General features: G+C 37.8%; 2 protein-coding genes across 2 annotated transcripts; one reads left to right on the top strand and one right to left on the bottom strand.

Moving 5' to 3' along the window:
• Positions 1-1,930: 1,930 nt before the first annotated feature.
• LOC107047818 (very long-chain specific acyl-CoA dehydrogenase, mitochondrial) lies at positions 1,931-8,479 on the top strand. The gene is made up of 4 exons (XM_015270661.2): positions 1,931-2,166; positions 2,394-2,592; positions 4,650-5,297; positions 7,253-8,479. Exons 1-4 carry the CDS (start codon positions 2,093-2,095, stop codon positions 8,222-8,224), a joined length of 1,893 nt encoding a protein of 630 aa, XP_015126147.1. The 5' UTR covers positions 1,931-2,092; the 3' UTR covers positions 8,225-8,479.
• Positions 8,480-8,488: 9 nt separating this feature from the next.
• On the bottom strand, positions 8,489-16,219 carry LOC107047819 (leucine carboxyl methyltransferase 1). The gene is made up of 4 exons (XM_015270662.2): positions 15,210-16,219; positions 12,571-12,754; positions 12,131-12,482; positions 8,489-11,703 (listed from the first exon to the last, which is right to left on the bottom strand). The coding sequence occupies exons 1-4, from the start codon at positions 15,417-15,419 to the stop codon at positions 11,499-11,501; spliced, it is 951 nt and encodes a 316-aa protein (XP_015126148.1). The 5' UTR covers positions 15,420-16,219; the 3' UTR covers positions 8,489-11,498.
• Positions 16,220-17,474: the final 1,255 nt, after the last annotated feature.

Below are 17,474 nucleotides of genomic sequence, written 5' to 3' on the forward strand. Positions count from 1 at the left end.
TTGGGAGTTTCGGTGATTGTGACTGATATGGAGGAGATAAATCCTTTGACGTCTCCGAATCATGTGCTGTTCCAGTGGAGTGAGCCACCTCGTGTAGGTGTACATATGCCTTATCTTGGGGCACAGCTGCCTCTGCTCAGTGAACCGATTCACCTTGTAAAGGACAATCATCGCTTCCCCCGACGTCCTACGTCAAAGCGTCTTTTCTGGTCACCTCGGAATTTAGCTATTGAGTGGGTCCGAATCGTACCATCGAGCATTGTTCATTCATGCATTTACAATTCATAAATAACGCACTGAGAAAGTAAAATATTTTCGCCAAATATTCATTCACTAGAGAGACGCATTTATTTTTTCAAACTTGTATTTCTCCAATCAAGTCATTCCCAGGCGAACCTAATTAGATTTCAATTATGACAGTCATATTGCTCTGGAGGATGACTATGTTGCATATGACTTCGGATGAACTCCTCCGATGATTATTCATTTTTCCGGAATTTCTTATTTTCTGGAGGGAAGAGTTTCGATTAATTTTTTAATATTGTTAATTATTGAAGGAGATCTGAGGGGCTACTCACTCCATAATTGAGTGACACCATGATTTCGAAATGAAGTCGATTTCGAGCATCATGGGAGGTGATTTCATGATTTCGAATGATTTCATAAAAAATGAAGTCATTGAAATCGCGATGAATAAACTTAATAAATAATAGAGGTGGGGCAAAACGGGCAATGTCAACGTATGAAAATTAAAACTGGCAATAATAACTAGCAAATTACGACGAAAAGTAGTCCATTTTACGCTACTCTCCACTAATAATTTACAAATAACCATCAATTTCAGAACTTTATATTAGAAAACAAAAGTTACATAAATGATTTTACACATAGATTATTATAAGATTACCTCATCATTTAGAAATAATTGTTAACTTCATCAAAAATTTTGTCAGGGAGCCTCAAATCACCACTTGCGGTGATCAGAGGAGGAGAAATTGTTCTTCGATACTGGCTTATATTAATGTGGCCGTGAGAACTCATTGGCTCTGCCTCTAAACTATTTAAACTTTTATAAAAAATATACCATACAAGTTGAATGCATCAGCTACACTGATCACCGAATATTTGTAACATAATTCTGCACTGTTAGAAATTTTTTGACATTTCCAGGAAGATATGACAGTAATTCTCATGAGAGGGACATTGAATCGGATTTAAGGGAAAAATGTTCATGAAATTTCAAGTTTTGGGTGGAATTCAGGGAAATTCATGAGTTTTCGGTGTGAGTAAGATGGAAGTTTTGGAAATTAGCTAAGTCATCAGTAGCAAAAATAATACAAATTTCATGTGAATTTATCGTTGTTGAAAATTTCAAGATTTTTCACTCGAAATTTCAAAGTAATTTTCCAACACTTTAGCACATCCCGCTTCCCAATCTATGAAAGTCTATTGGATTGTAAATAAATTAGGAGAACGATTCACTTTCAATGAAGAGAATTAAATCACACATTGCAAATTGTCAATTCGTGGAAACAATCGTTCATTCGATAGGGAATTTTCCTTTTGTACACGAGAGATGAACGAGGTGCAATTCAGTACGAGGCGGCAAAACGGAATCAAATCATTTTTAAATATTGAATTCTTCATTTGAATAGGAGATATGACATTTCACGTGAAAATGTCAAGCGTTTTTTTAATCTTTTTTTTTAAAGGAAAACAGTCACCGTTGGTGCATCTACGTATTCTCTAAGATGAGAAAAATCGACTGGTTCAGGCCGAAATATGTGAATGGGTGAATACTTGGGGATTTCCACTTTTAAATTTTCCCCGATTGTACGAAACAACATTACCAAGAGTCGGTTAAATAGATATCAAAACTCATTCCACTGGGAACTCATTTTTACAGTCACGCTCTCCTATCGTCCTAGTGTTCAACGTTAAAATTTCTACTTGCCTTATGGGTCAAAGTCCACAATCAGTCTGACCCACTCGACGAGTAGTCAAACTCCGTTCGCTGCTGGCCTAACATTATTTCTCTTCCCACAAGTACAACTATTTTCATCTGTTTCTCAAGTGCCAATAAACAGAAAAAATGATCACCGGAGCTTCGAAGATCCTCCTCCAAGCTCCCAGGAACTTCAACAAGTTTGTGAGCTTGAATTCAAGGTGAAACACCTATTGAAGCATATACAACATTTGTCATATTCACGGATCATTGCAATGACTGAATTACTTGATAGTTTAATTGTTTAATGAGTAGATTTTTAAGGCCTTGAATATGCATCACTCGAAGTCTATGACGTTGCGTATTTTCTATCTATTCTGTGAAATGTCAGCAGGGCTTTTGATTAAGTCCAACTACTTTATACCAATTATTTATTTTTATATCTCAGATGTCTCGCAACTCAGGCAGCTGCAAAAGTCAAGGAGAGCGATGCGAAAAACACGAAAAGAGAGTCACAGTCCTTCACGATGAATATGTTCAGGGGTCAGGCTCAGGTCAGCCAAGTATTTCCCTTTCCAAAACCACTGTCCCCGGAGCAAAGTGACACTCTAAAAATGTTCGTGGATCCTATCGAGAAATTTTTCGAAGTGAGTATGAGAGGAATGGGGATGTAACTAACTAAATATTCAATTGTTGAAAGTGGTTTTGGGCCATATTTCGGTCGGCAGTGGTCAAAATCATAACAAGAATTCTCTTAACAAATTGCATGATGTTTATAAACGTTATAACGCGGCTCGAGCGTAGCTATATACCAAAAAATATAATCCTCAGCTAGAAATGGAGCCCTCTTTATCTGATAGATAAGATAAGAAATAGATAAGAAGTTTTTCTCTATTGAAAAATGATGCGAATTATAATGCAAATATGCAAGCTGGTTTGACACATAACCCCCGCCATTGGGAGACAAGTTCACAGTGGTTTTACTGTCAAACCAACTCACAGGCTTGTATTATGATTTACCCCATTTTCCAACTGAGAAACGATCTAGGATCCACCTCAGCCGTAGCCGGATAAAATAAGGTACATTTCTAGCTAAGGATCATATTTTTTGGTTCAGTCATAAGAGCGTGGGCATGTCTCAAAAAATCCCCGCTTTTCGGGGACTTCTCGGGTCCAAATAGAATTTTAACGAGAATTCTCTAGGATTTGAATAGAATCCCCATAGAATTTCTAGAGAATTCCAATAGAATTTTCTAGCGAATTTGCTAAGGTTTTCTATTGAATTTTTTCATACGTGAGTGAAGGCTCAATTACCCCCACTTTGCCCAATCTACCTACTCTTTCGCCAGAAGGACTCGATTACATCGAATCCACTCGATTACATCTTGACTATACCAAATTTCGGAGATTTTTGCCGCCCGAAAATTTAGCCATTGGAGAAACTTCTTTACACCCAAATTTTCATCTTCAAAATTCAAGTTACGTTTATATGACTTCAACAGTGCTAATCTCTATTAAAGCCCGGATGAATTATCTTTCGGACGTGATCTTGGTTGTTTTCTTTATTTTGATAATCTGAAACGATCTCCAATTGCTATTCAGTTCTACATAGCCCTGCAGTCTCCAAAAATTATGATTGTACAATAAAAAAAAACGTTGAAAAAAGCTGAACATTTTCGAAGAGCGTTTTTGAATAATATTGGGAAATAAACCTACTACACTGACAGAAAAAATTACTTCTGCCGAAAATATTTATTCCGTATTTATAATATAAGATACGTGGAATCAACGTATAGTTTGATGTAAATAGATAAATAATTTGTCGTCTCAAAATCTGTTTTTTTTTCGAGTACACAAGTCAAGCGGAAAAGAAGTACACTATTCCGCTGATTACAGAAGAGCTTCGTAAAAGGTTTTGAAATTTTCTGTGGATCAGAGGTTTGATCTTCTCAACTTTATCCGTTTGTGACCTCAGAATTGGACTTTGATTTCTTACTCAATAACCATCAATGACGGGGAAACAAATAAGTAATATTGGAAATAATAGAGAAAGTCGCAGTAGAGATTATACAGTCGTATTTTTGCTGAAAGAATGGTTCTTCTGTCAGCTCAAACTTCTGCTTCGGGGAAAATTTTTTGGTTTGCAGTCAAACGGATTATTATCTATCATGATATTTGAATTCTGGCATTCTACTCGAAAGAATATGTATTCATATGCCACTGTAAGATTTTCAAGTGGAAAGAATAAATTTTTCGCTGCAGAATATTTTCTCGTGGGGAATAATAATCTTGAGACAAGAAAATTTTGTACAGGTGAACATTTATCTTTTCGGCAGAGCCAATTCTTTCTCTCAGTGTAGGGAGGAAATTGCAAATTAATAATTTGATGTATCTAATGGCTGTTAGGTCGTCATTTGTCACAGTAGTCAATGGCTGTCAGATCGTTAGTTACCATGATAAATTATCCATTCACTATTTCCTCTCTATCGAACATATTTCTTAATCTTTATTAAAAATGCTCTTTGAAAATGTCCAGTTTTTTTTCTACTTTTTTTGATTGTACAATCATAATTTTTAGGGACTCCTGCGTAATGTAAAATCCAATGGAAATTGTGATATGTTTTACATTATGAAGATGGAAAACCAATCGAGATAACGTTCGAAAGATAACATACCCGGACCTCAAGACTGAAATCTTCCGCAGGAAGTAAATGATCCAGTAAAGAACGACGACACGTCCGAAGTAGACGAGAAAACTAAACAAGCTCTCTGGGATCTCGGGGCCTTTGGCATCCAAGTCCCGGAAGAGTACGGAGGCCTGGGCCTTAACAATACCCAGTACGGCAGGCTCGTCGAGATCGTCGGCAAGCACGACCTGGGGGTGGGAATAATGTTGGGTTCTCACCAGAGTATCGGCTTCAAGGGGATCCTCCTGTACGGCACCCCCGAGCAAAAAGCCAAGTACCTCCCCCGAGTTACAGGGGGTGAATACGCAGCCTTCGCCCTGACGGAGCCCAGCTGTGGATCAGACGCTGGCTCTGTCAAATCTCGAGCAATAAAGTCCCCAGACGGCTCCCACTACGTTCTCAATGGCAGCAAAATCTGGATCTCCAACGGTGGTCTCGCCAATATTTTCACTGTATTCGCACAAGTACCAATGAAGGATCCCGTCACCGGTGAGACCAAGGACAAGGTCACGGCCTTCATCGTGGAGAGGGGCTTTGGAGGGGTTACCAATGGCCCCCCTGAGAACAAAATGGGAATCAAGTGCAGTAATACCACTGAAGTGTTCTTCGAGGACGTGAAGATCCCAGCGGAGAATGTGCTCGGTGGTGAGGGACAGGGTTTCAAGGTAGTACATTAGAAAATTTTGTAGGAATACTTGAACTCCTAGGGGAGCGTGGGGCAAAATGAAACAGTCGAAAAACGACTGTTTGACGCAACTCAAGCAAAAATAAATTTTACTTTAGAAAATTATTATTCTCATCAGCACTCCCAATAATAATAAGTTAATACACAAAAGTTGAGAAAAAAAGTTGAAAAGTTTGACTGCGTCAAATAGTCGTTTTTCGGCTGTTTCATTTTCCTCCGCTGTGTCATTTTGCTCCACTCGCCTCTGTTGGAAATGCTATTAATTTTTGGCAGATTCTATTGAAGGATTTCACTGCTCTATTGCGCACTGTGTTTTCATAGAAAAGGTTCCATAGAAACTATTTCACTGAAATAATCAGTTGAATTCCACCTTTCTACACAATTTTTCCTACTAAGACATTTTCCATAGGAATTCCTCGGTGTGGACTTTCCAAGTTTTTCCACTCCATTTTTTTTCTCTTTTCACCAAAAAAATCGAAAGAAAGATTGAAAAATTTGAGCTGAGGAATTTCTTTAGAAAATCGCTTAATGGAATAAGTTCTACAGAAAAGTCGAACTCTATAGATTTTTTGTATAGCATATTTTCCATTCAGCATTCCCATTGAGAAGAAACGTAGATACATTCTGTTTGAATTATATACTATTATTTTTTGTTTTAATATTTTCTTATTACTATTTTCTTTTGAACATTCCTCTTTTTAGACCTATTAAGAGTTTCAAATCTATTTGCATTTGATCCGCGACAATTTATTACATTTAATGTTAGTTTTGAGGCTTTCGCGGCCATGATTACTGATACCAGTGGCTTCCGGATTCATGCCACTGAAACCAAACGCGGCATCCATCGGAAGCCAATGATATCTATTACATTTAATGTATATTACATTGAAATTTCTTTAAAAAATAGCAGGCGGCTGTATCTTTGACACAAGTGTAATTGTACGTACGGATACGTCCATGGTCTTTCCTTCTTTCTCAAATTTCCTAGAAACTCCTTGCATTCCCTCGAATTTCTTAGAAACTTCTGGAATTACCTCGAAATGTCTAGAATTTTCTAGAATTCCAATAGATGGCGCTGCACATAAGGACCGTTTCCCAAAATGACCCCCCATATTGAAAACATAGACGTATCCACGCCAAAATGGTCGGACAAATTCATATATACACTGAGAGAAAAACAAACACGTTCTGAAACAAGTCTTGTTTGGGCCAACAAAATCGCTAGTTGAAAATTGCCAAAAAATAATTTGTTTCGTTCGACTTTGAAAGTCTCAAACATGAATAATCGTTCTGCTTTCGACAGCAACGAGATATTTAGCTCAAGAAGCGGATAATTCACACCAGCCTTTTCAGGATGAAAATATCTCAGAGGAAAATTTATCAACAAATGTTTTATCCCTACGTTACAAGATTGCTATCATATCATTATTATTGTTTCATTTAAGGGTCCATTTCTTGTCTGTGATTATTAGACAACCGAAACGAAAAACTACTATCCCTCGTTTCGCATAAAACAAAGATTTTTCGGGAGCAAAATACGTATGGGAGTTTCGAATAACGAAGTAGTGCTAGAAATGACATTTCTTGCGTGTACAGACAATGCAATTTATTTTGAACTACTATAGTATATTGTGCATCAAGAGCGGAAAGTCATGTTTTCCCGCCCGAGGTGCACATGCTATTTTTTAACACGCCTGCAAAGAAAAGTTTGTATTTTGCTGTCTGATGAGCGGGAGGAAAGTACGAACTTTCCGGGCAGGTGTGTGGAAGAATCTATTTTTGCGACAAAAATTTTTCATTCCAGCGCACTCTGCATGTGTGGCACAAAAAATCCTTTTTTGATAATTTCCGAAAAACTATTTTCTCGACACAAGTAAGACTTGTTTGAGAACTTTGTTTTTCTCTCAGTGTAGCTAAAATTTCTCTCTATCTAAGGTGGCCATGAACATCCTCAACAATGGAAGATTTGGAATGGCAGCAGCCCTCTCTGGCACGATGCAGGCTTGCATGAAGAAGTCGATTGAGTTCGCCAACACCCGGGTCCAGTTTGGAAGGACATTGAAGGAGTATGGCGGAATTCAAGAGAAGATTGCGAGGATGGCAATGCTGCAGTACGTCGATCAATCCCTGTGTTACATGATCGCAGGTAACATGGATAAGGGTAGTGAGGATTATCATCTGGAGGCTGCTATTTCCAAAGTATTTTCCTCCGAGTCTGCATGGTGGGTGTGTGACGAGTCAATTCAGATAATGGGGGGAATGGGATACATGAAGCACACTGGGTTGGAGAAAGTCATGAGGGATCTGAGGATATTCAGGATATTCGAGGGTACTAACGACATTCTGAGACTGTTCGTTGCATTGACTGGGATTCAGTATGGTGGGGCACATCTTCAAGAGCTCCAGAAAGCATTCAAGAATCCAACAGCCAATCTGGGACTGATCTTTGAAGAGGTCTCGAAGAGAGCTACTAAAGCTGTCGGTTTGGGCTCTGCTCCAAATTTCTCACACTTGGTACATCCGAGTCTCCAGGAGAGTGCTAATCTCGTGGGAAAGAGTATTGAGAGTTATGGGCAGAACATCGAGGCTGCACTCTTCAAGTATGGAAAGGGAATTGTTGAGGAGCAGTTTGTACTCAACAGATTCGCACAGGCTGCTATTGACACTTACACGTCTGCTGTTGTGCTGAGTAGAGCCACCAAGGCAGCTGAGGAGAGACTTGCCACTGCTGACCACGAGATACTCATGGCACAGGCGTGGTGCACTGAGGCTGCCTCCAGGGTTGCTGATAACCTCAAGATCATCAAGTCTGACACGTATTTGAAAAACTTCAACAGGTTCAGGCAGATTTCTAAAAATATATGCGACGCTGAGGGAGTTGCTACAACTACTCCACTTGGATTTTGAGGTAGTTTTTTGGGACAATGGGTCTTCGTACTTTTGTGAATACGCGTGCCTCGAAGGGGAATTCGATTTTCTGCATGAAATTTGTGGAATAGAATTTGAATTTTTTAGAAAATTTTGTATTAATAATACGATTTTTGTAGGAAGATTATCGAGAGGATTTTTATGAGTGAAATGTTGAGAGATATTTCTGAAAAAAAGTTATTCTCATTGTATATTTTTTATAAATTATTATGAAGTAAAGTTAATAAAGTAATTTTTCTTCAATTCGATGGTTTTTATTCGTAGAATTTTTCGGTGTTTTTCCTCACAGCACAATTAAATAATGATTTGCATGACAGAATTATGTGTGGCATCCAAAGACAAATTTTTCGCTCCGACGGGCTGTGCGGGGGGAAAATCTGACCAGGCGAAAAATACGGTTTTAAGAATTTCTATCAAAGAAATGTACAGGAATAGATATTTAGAGTAAATCTGCTGGAATTTACTCTAAATGCATATTTTGTTATGGATTATCAAGAATACAAGAAGGTGATAAAATTATTTTCCTTGAATTCGATAGTCTTTATTCCATTACTTCTTTTTCTTCGTTTTTCCTCACAGAATAATAAAATAATTGTTTGAATAACAGAGCTGTACATGATGTTCAAAGACGTAAATCTCTTAACACTAATTACGACTGATTACAAGGGAAAAACAAGCGGTTGTTGAAAAGACTTAATTTATGTTGCTTATTTAAATATCGACAATGTCCACTGGTTAACTCAAAATGACCCTTCAGCAATTGCACAAAAGAATGGCGAGAATTGTTGTTGTGTCACATGTCGAATTACCACCGCAAACGTAAAACCTTACAAGACCTAACTCTTTGATCATCCTGTTAATATTTATACTGACATGGAAGCACACGAAATCTCTATACACTTTTCCACTTTTTCCATCGTTATATCTAGTGTTTACAGATATTTGTTTTCTTCAAGAATAAGTTTGAGATGAAGGCTCATGCAGATTATTTCGCTGAATAATTCATATAATTAAGAGAAATTATAGCTCTAGTTTTGTGTTCTCCCAAAGTATTCATTTACCGAACACTCGATTGACAAGTGACATGCCGTCTGCATTCGATTCTACTGGAACTCAATCGAAATGTTTTTCTTCAATTTTCAAGAGACTTAACGAGAAAGATTGTAGTAAATAGAAAATATTCATCAGTTATTCAAGATACTGAATATTTTTATTCATACAATTATTCAACTTGCTTTCATAAATCAGAGGAGAACACCTCGAACCGTTGGAGGATTTAATTCGATGGTATTGTCAGACAGCAGCTATTCTTTGGTGCAAGAATTAAAGAAAAATATATTCATGTGCAACTTCGTTGATTCAATTTTTTTCATTTTCAACATCTGAATTAAACATGACTGAATTACTTTAGTAATTTATTTTTTATCGTTGAGCGAACACGCCTCTCCCTTGAAAATCAATGTCCATGGATTTTGATACTCGAATGTCAAAGTGGATGTGTGTGTTTACGACATTAATGAACAATTGCGCGTTTTTTTTTTCATACAACGAAACAGTGAGGAAAGTATAACAGTCTTACTACATGCAGATTAATCCAGAGTTACAAATATTTGAGAATATAGCGACAGGAGTTGACGTTAATCTTCATTTCTGAGAAAAATATAGGAATTTTGGTTTAGTTTTTGTTACTCCAGGTGTGTCCATTGATTGTTTATGAAAATAATTCAATGAATGATACGTAGTTTCGTGCAGACTGGGCTGAGAAAATTAATCATGTGTTTGTTATGAATTCACAACCCTGGTTCTCCCTAAATACGAAAATAATTAGTTGATGATGTTTTTCATGTTCGATGAGAGCTGTTGGATGACAAATCATCAAAAAGCAGTGACAATTCAATATATTATTAATATTTAAAGTTATCACTATTGAAAATATTACGATTTAAATGGAAAAACTGGAGAATCACTTTGTGATTCTCTTGTGGCAGTCAAATTATACATTTTTTCATCGAATTGAATTCTTTCATCTCATCGTTATATTTAAATTACGAATTCAAAACTACTCAATACAATGTTAATAATGATAAATCAGCTTAGTCACTGCATTTATTTTCTCCCTACTTTCATTTTAAGTAATTTTTTCGTTGCTATTGTTTCACAACGCATTAAGAATCTTTTTAAAAAGATATTTTAATGATTTCCTGAGGCGATACGCTTCTTTTCAAAGGCTCTCGAGACCTAGTCACTAGACTTTTCACAATTCATCACAGAAAAATTGGGGAAACAACGGAAAGAAGAGGAAAATTGATGGGGAATCTTAACTAGCATGTACAGAACTTCATCATCAGACCTTTGACTCACGTTAAGGGAAAAAAACTCTTGCATTTTCCGAGGGAATTTTTTTTAAGTACTGTTCTTCGCATGATATTTCCTCGGGATATTATGTGTAAACTTCACTTATAAACGATAACTCTATATTTAATGGTACTCATGCACTTAGTCTTTTGTTACTCTACAGTGCAGAGTTCCTCTCAGTAGTTCGGATTTCGCTAGCGTCCTTCTTCCCTCAAACTCAAATTGTTGTATTTTTTGTGTACTGTTTTCATTCATTTCCCATTCTTTTCATAGGAATTCACTCATTTTAGTTAATATTCATAAGAAAATGTGAGAATAAAATCGATCCATTGAGAATAACTACTTTTTTTTGGTTGACAAGTTAACTTTAAAATGCATTTTCTCCTCCACTTTTCATGATTAAGTAGCGAAAATTGATAATCGTATCCAAAAAACTATCTAAAAAATCGATACATTGTAGACTCCTTTCAAGTTGACTATTGGGTTAAAAAAAATCCATTCCTGAAGAAAAAACATGCGAGAAATAGTACTTCACAAAATTTTTCCTCTAAGAACAGAATAGTTTTCTTTTCCAGGGCGAACCTCCCCTTAAATCCCAAAAAATTCCGATTCCTAAAATGGGGTTTTTATCTTCATTCGCTACAAATGTCGTTCCTTTGCATAAATCTACGAGTTCATCTCAGTCTGTCTGAATATATCTATACAATATACATATTTTTCTCTCTTCACAATGATAGAACCCATCGTTATCACAATTGGAGGTGAACAAAAAAATCCAAAGAAAAGAGTAATTAATCATCTCGTTACCAGATCGAATGGAAATGGGCGCATTAGTTTTTTTTTTAAATTCACTACCTGGAGTAACTCGATTGAGGTTTTCATTCTTTTCGTATAACATTTAACCCTGTGCAATGGAAAGTTCCTTGAACATCGTGCCATTCCAGGCGACAGCGATACAGTAGTGTTGAAGGAGTTGTGTGAGTAGTTCCCTCTCGTCCAGCATCTCAATACGCTCAATCCTCTTTCTCTCAGACTCTGGCAGTGAGTCATACACCTCCACCATTGTCCAGGCATTGGAACCCTGCCAGCCGTTTATGGTAAAGCTGAAAAAATGGATTTTGTATTGAATTTTTCGATGTAGGGCGAGTGGCTTAGAAGCATTCTTCGGATTTTTCAATTGGCTTCAATTTGTTTACATTTTTCATCTAGATCCAGCATAATTTTTCAATGTAGGTAGGGAAAATTGAACTGAAGCTTTTAACCCTTTTGCATAATTCAGGAGCAGATTCATAAATTATGCTCCGTCGGTCTTATTACGATGAGGAAGAGTACTTCCAAAGAAAAAGAAACATTTCATCTTAACAGCAGATCAATAATTTATCAACATTTAAAAAAAAATTGAATGCTCATTTTACCGAACTCACACGTAAACTTATGAAGAAAAATCTTACAACTGTAATTCGTTGAAATGTCATTTAATTACAAGAAAGAATATTGTAAAAAGTTAAGCTAAATGAATCATCAACTCACCGCCTTTGTTGAGTCTCTAACGATTCACAGTCTTCAACCCCAGCCAATAAACATCCTCTGCATCTCAAATTCTGTAGCATAACTTGGCCAAATTTATCACGCATATTAACTTGCTCGTAATTAACAAAAATACTATTGGGAAATTTTTCGGCAAGCCATTTCAACAGAGCAGATGCCGCATTACTATCTACGTAAACAAGTACACATTCAGCGAGAAATAACGTTGGAATATTGAAGTCAACTTCTGCTTGTACCAGCTTATTCGACAGCTCTGATATGTGTCGTAGATCTACCCCAATGAGATGGTAATTAGCAGCATGAAAATCCGTGGTGGAAAATTTTATTTCACCATCTGCAAATGAGAGCATTTCCGTGACCCCTGACATTTCATCCACATAAACTCACCCAGTTAAACAACTCCCTTGGGAAATACCACCTACCTTCTGTGTTGATTTTGTCAATGAGCTGCTTGTGCTTTTTAATGTGATAACATTTCTTTGCTGTTATATTTGGAAAATCGAGCTCTACATAATTCTGGGGACTGCAGCCAGCGTCTCTCAATCTCCAGTAGAGTGTGTCAAATCCACCACCGAGATTTATTATCTGTCCTTTTCCCCCAGAGTACTAAAAGTTATAATAAAAAACTATAATCAGCAATCAGACAGCAACTGCCATTTTAATTATTCTCTTCGTTTATCTTTGTGATCGCTAATCTTGGTGCCCACGATATTGTCAGGGTTGTAATTGTGATGATGAGTGCTATGCGAATCATTTATGTCCAACTCATTCATTATTTGTCCTATGCAATCAACAACCAAGGGTGCGAAATCACGCCTTTTAAAATCCTATCCGTCAGGGCGGAAAAAGAATGAGCATCATGTCACGTGAATTTTTCTAATGTCAGAATTTTCGTCATGCTTTCCACTATTTTAATTCAAATAGCCAGATGTAAACTGAATACAATTTTTTAGCCACAAAGTTCTGTGAGATTCGGTAATAATTCGCATTTTTAATCACTCATTGCTGTTTGAATAGGGTAAACAGATCAATTTCTGGACGGGGGTTAGTTGCTGGACGATTTCAACTTCCAAAAATAATAAAATGAAAATTATTCTGACTATTTCACCTTTCAATAATATTACTCGTGTATAATCATGAGATCAATCATTTTTTCTATTGATCTACATTTAATAAATAAAAAAATATGGCCCAGTCGTCCGAAAATTAGAGGTTTCGGCTACCTTCAACTATTTCTTAATTTATTGATTCTTTGCTTTATTATTTTGACGCGTGGAGTTGGCGTCTGAGCCGGAGGTGAGGACTGGCCAACCACCCCATAGTAGAAACCCCCCTTGGCACTAGCCATAAACGATATTTTTCGTCATTCCGGTCGTAAGGCAGCGATTTACGAACGCGTAGCGTGGCAAAAAAAATATCATTCAACGTACGGCCTAAAAAAACATTTCTAGCTCATATGATTGCAACCCTCGCCTTCGGCTCGGCTGCAAACTCATATTCGCCAGAAATAGTACCCTGGTAGGAGATGAAGTATGGGCCAAGATTGGCCGAAGGTAGCGTAATCATCGCCAGCACTGGGCCTTCCTTGGCCTAATCTGGGGCTTTTCTCATCTTCTACTAGGGTATATTTCAGGGCGAGTGCCATGGGGTTTTTTATTCGGAGTTGGCTTCCGAGCCGAAGACGAGGGCTGGCCCACCACGCGAGTCAAAAAACCCCATGGCACTAGCCGTGAACGATATTTTTCCATAGTGATTTTCACTTTTACGAGTTTGGGGAAAGGTCAATACCAATCCCCGCCCGAGGAAAAGTGAAGATCAGTACTGAACAGTATTTTTCGGCCTAATGACGAAACATACTATTGGAAATGGGATAATTTAAATAACCAAACCGCTAGTTGTGCCAACTCTGGTAGGAGTCTCCCCTGGTTGGGAGATCACCCTTAAAATCATTAACACTACATTTCGGCACCCACTCCTGCATTCGGTCCTCATTAGACAAATATGACTATCGTTAAGAAAACGTTCACATAAAATCTAAAAAACTATTCATTTCATCTTTTATTTGCGTTTAGTCAATTATTGACTTCATTTTTTATTTGCGTTAATCTATACTGATATTCGTATTCGAGAAAATTGTTTATTAGTCTTCTATCTCCATATCACTTATCAAGTGATTCGATGTGTCTAGTTTATTGTCTAGATTTAATTTGAGAAGTAAAAGTTGAGGGGCCACGATCTCCCATATATCCACGGTAGAAATTACCTTGAATCCACGGGAAAACGTCCCGTATATCCACGGTCAAAGTTGCCAATACCAATCCCCGGACGAGGAAAAGTGAAGAGCAGTACGGACAAAAAATTTCTACGTTGGGGATTTTCCTTGTGTAACATTTTCGGTAACAAAAAATTGAAAAATCTGATTTCGAGCGATCGGAGGCAATTTTGCCCTACACAATCAGATTTCCGAGCAAAAAACATGCAAAATGCAACATAAAAAACTTCCTCGACAAGCAAAAAAAATTTTTGTCCCGCGGTGAACCTTACCTAAATCACGAAAGACAGTACGAAACGACGAAAAAAAAAGGGAGAGCATCAGGAGCAAGAAATCCATCGCAAAAAGTCTGATGAAAGCGTTTAACCGAACCATTGTTTTTTCAAAAATTCTGGCATCGCCTCATTGTCTCCAAACAGAATGCACGTGAAACCCGAGTCAAGGACATGGCAAGTTTCATTCGGGAACGAGTCAACGTCATTGATTTTCCACTGACCTATATCTTGTATTCTCGATAAAAGTGGGAAAACCCATTGGTGAATTAGGCCAGGGCCTCGACCAGGTCAAGGTTTCCGTCACTATCCCACCCTCCCCCCTCCCCAGCTCAACCAGGCGATTTTCCGCTTTTTCATCCCCACCGATATCAGCTGGTGCTGGTGCTATGCTTACATCTCATCGTCAAGCCTCCCCAACTTTCGAGGTTAACCAGAGTTCATGTGCAGTCCTCCCCCGCAGATAATGGAAACGATTCGCACGTAATAATAAATACATCGAGGAGTATGTACTCACCTTCAGGAATTTATCGATGAACACCTCGATCCCTTTAACCCTGGCATAATACCCACGATTGATTTCTGGTGGTTTTCGCGCTGTTTGCCTTACGAAAAAGTTAATAAAAGGATCCGACCAGTAACCTAGTTGCACAGCGTATCTTTTACACTCACTTGCATCATCATTAGTCGCCTGTGTGGCCTCATCATCAGCCATCTCCTTTATCATCTTGAATAGTCAATAGTAACGATTCACTGAACAGTCTAAATCATTTTTATTCAGCACATTTGCGGGGATTTTAATTTTTCGGTTGCGAAGGGGGAAACTGATGGCGGGTTATCAACTGTCACTTACTGCGACTCACAGCACTAGCGGCCATACTGCCGTCTGCCGGGCTGTGCAGCTGAGAGAACGTGAAGTTGGTAGCGAGTGTGAAGATAGTTGTGAATGGAGTGAAAGTGGGGGTGCACGGCAGTATCCGTAAACACAGGGAGAGGTAAACACAAGGCAGTATTTTGAACTGCAGTTGTGCACATGACAAGTTACTCAGAAGTTTTTAGTGATCAGAATCATGTGAGACGTGTGTTTTATCAACCCCATCGGTGATATTTTCTTGCCTGGAGGGCGGGTACATCGGAGAGTACGATGATCTTTGGTGAGTAATTTTTCTTCTGTTTACTGTTTACATTGGTGACGGTGTTTTCGCTGAATTACTTTGATTCTCAAATTTGATCGGTGTATTCAGAAGGAATATATTTCTGCACTTGATAAGGTTTCAATCGGTTTGAACGAGGACTTGATGAATATTTTGTTGATCGAAACTTTGAGAATTCGGGGGAAGTTGAAGTGGCAAGAATTTTTTTGCTCTTCGAAAATCTTTTCTCCGGAAATCTATAGGAACTAATTTTAATGAGGAACTAAACCAAGGAGGTTTTAGATCTGTTTGACCGCGTGTTTGCGTGATTGCGAACAACACAGTTGTTCTGGTGCGAGAACCCCGTTGACAGGGTTGCAAGGGTCATGCCTTGCAAGGGTCAAACATTGTAAGGGCTATACCTCTCGAGGGTCAAACGTTGTAACGGTCGCAAGGGTCTAACGGGAGACGTGATCCTCGCGAGGTATAACCCTTGCGATCTCTGAACCTCGCAACGTTAGCCCCTTGCGACGTTTGACCCTTACGAGACAGGATCGTTGCGAGGTATGACCTGTGCGACATTTGACCCTCGCAAGGCATGACCTTTGCGTGATGTGACCCTCATGGCGTTTGACCCTTGCAAAGGTTGGCCCTCGTGATGGTTCACCCTCGCAAGGTACAATCCTCGTGAAATTGAATCATGAGAGTTACTGCGCTAATAATCGAGTTTTCTACCAGTTATTTCCCGAATAATCGGATTTTTTACCAGTTATTTACCTTTTCTACCATTTAGAGGTAAATTACCTGTATTCTACTATGAACCGTAGCAAACTCCGATATTCAGTGAACGACCCAACCCTGGATATAGGGGTGGGTGGGGTAATATGGACACTTGGGGTAAAATGGACACTCAAGGAATTAACAAAAAAAATTTTTTTTTCATAATTCAAATTTATTCAAATTGTTTCATTGGGGAACGTGGACACCTGATAAATCCATATAGGATGGACTGAAAAGACCCGAAAAAGTTGATTCTATTCAAAAAGTCAAAAAAAATTTCAACAGGCATTTTCTAACAGAATCGTGTGGGTATTTTTTATAGGGAGAAATTCGAGTTGGAAGAAATATTAACAAATAAACTTCAACTCTATTGAATTTTACATTGAAGTTTGAAATATAGAATAGCTGTGGAGTTCCTGTTTTACTATTGAAATAACTTTGAAATTATTTATTTTTTCAATGAACAATTGCACGCACTATACAACTGACCTTTTTGCCATTTGCAAAATTTGTAAGATGTCTACTTGTCTACTTTTCTACTCACAAACGAAACAATGGGGGGAGGGAAGGATAAATGAGCAAAGAAAAATTTGGTTTACCACGACGAAAATAAATCTTTTTTTTTTCAATTTGAAAATCGCAGTCATGGCTATTTTTCTCGAATTTCTCCCTATAAAAAACACCCTAGTGTTTCTGAAATTAAATAATATTGTTGAAACATAATAAATTAAGGAAGAAATCAAAGTGTCCATTTTACCCCTTTTTATTTTACTTTGCAACTACTACGACGCAGTCTTATGACAATGTGTTTGTTTTTATAATCATTAAATGAACTTGAAACTGTAGATTTGCTCAAATTCAACTCATTA

The sequence above is a fragment of the Diachasma alloeum genome, unplaced genomic scaffold (assembly GCF_001412515.2).
Source record: "Diachasma alloeum isolate Michigan unplaced genomic scaffold, Dall2.0 Dall_scaffold_78908, whole genome shotgun sequence".
Lineage (NCBI taxonomy): Eukaryota > Metazoa > Arthropoda > Insecta > Hymenoptera > Braconidae > Diachasma > Diachasma alloeum.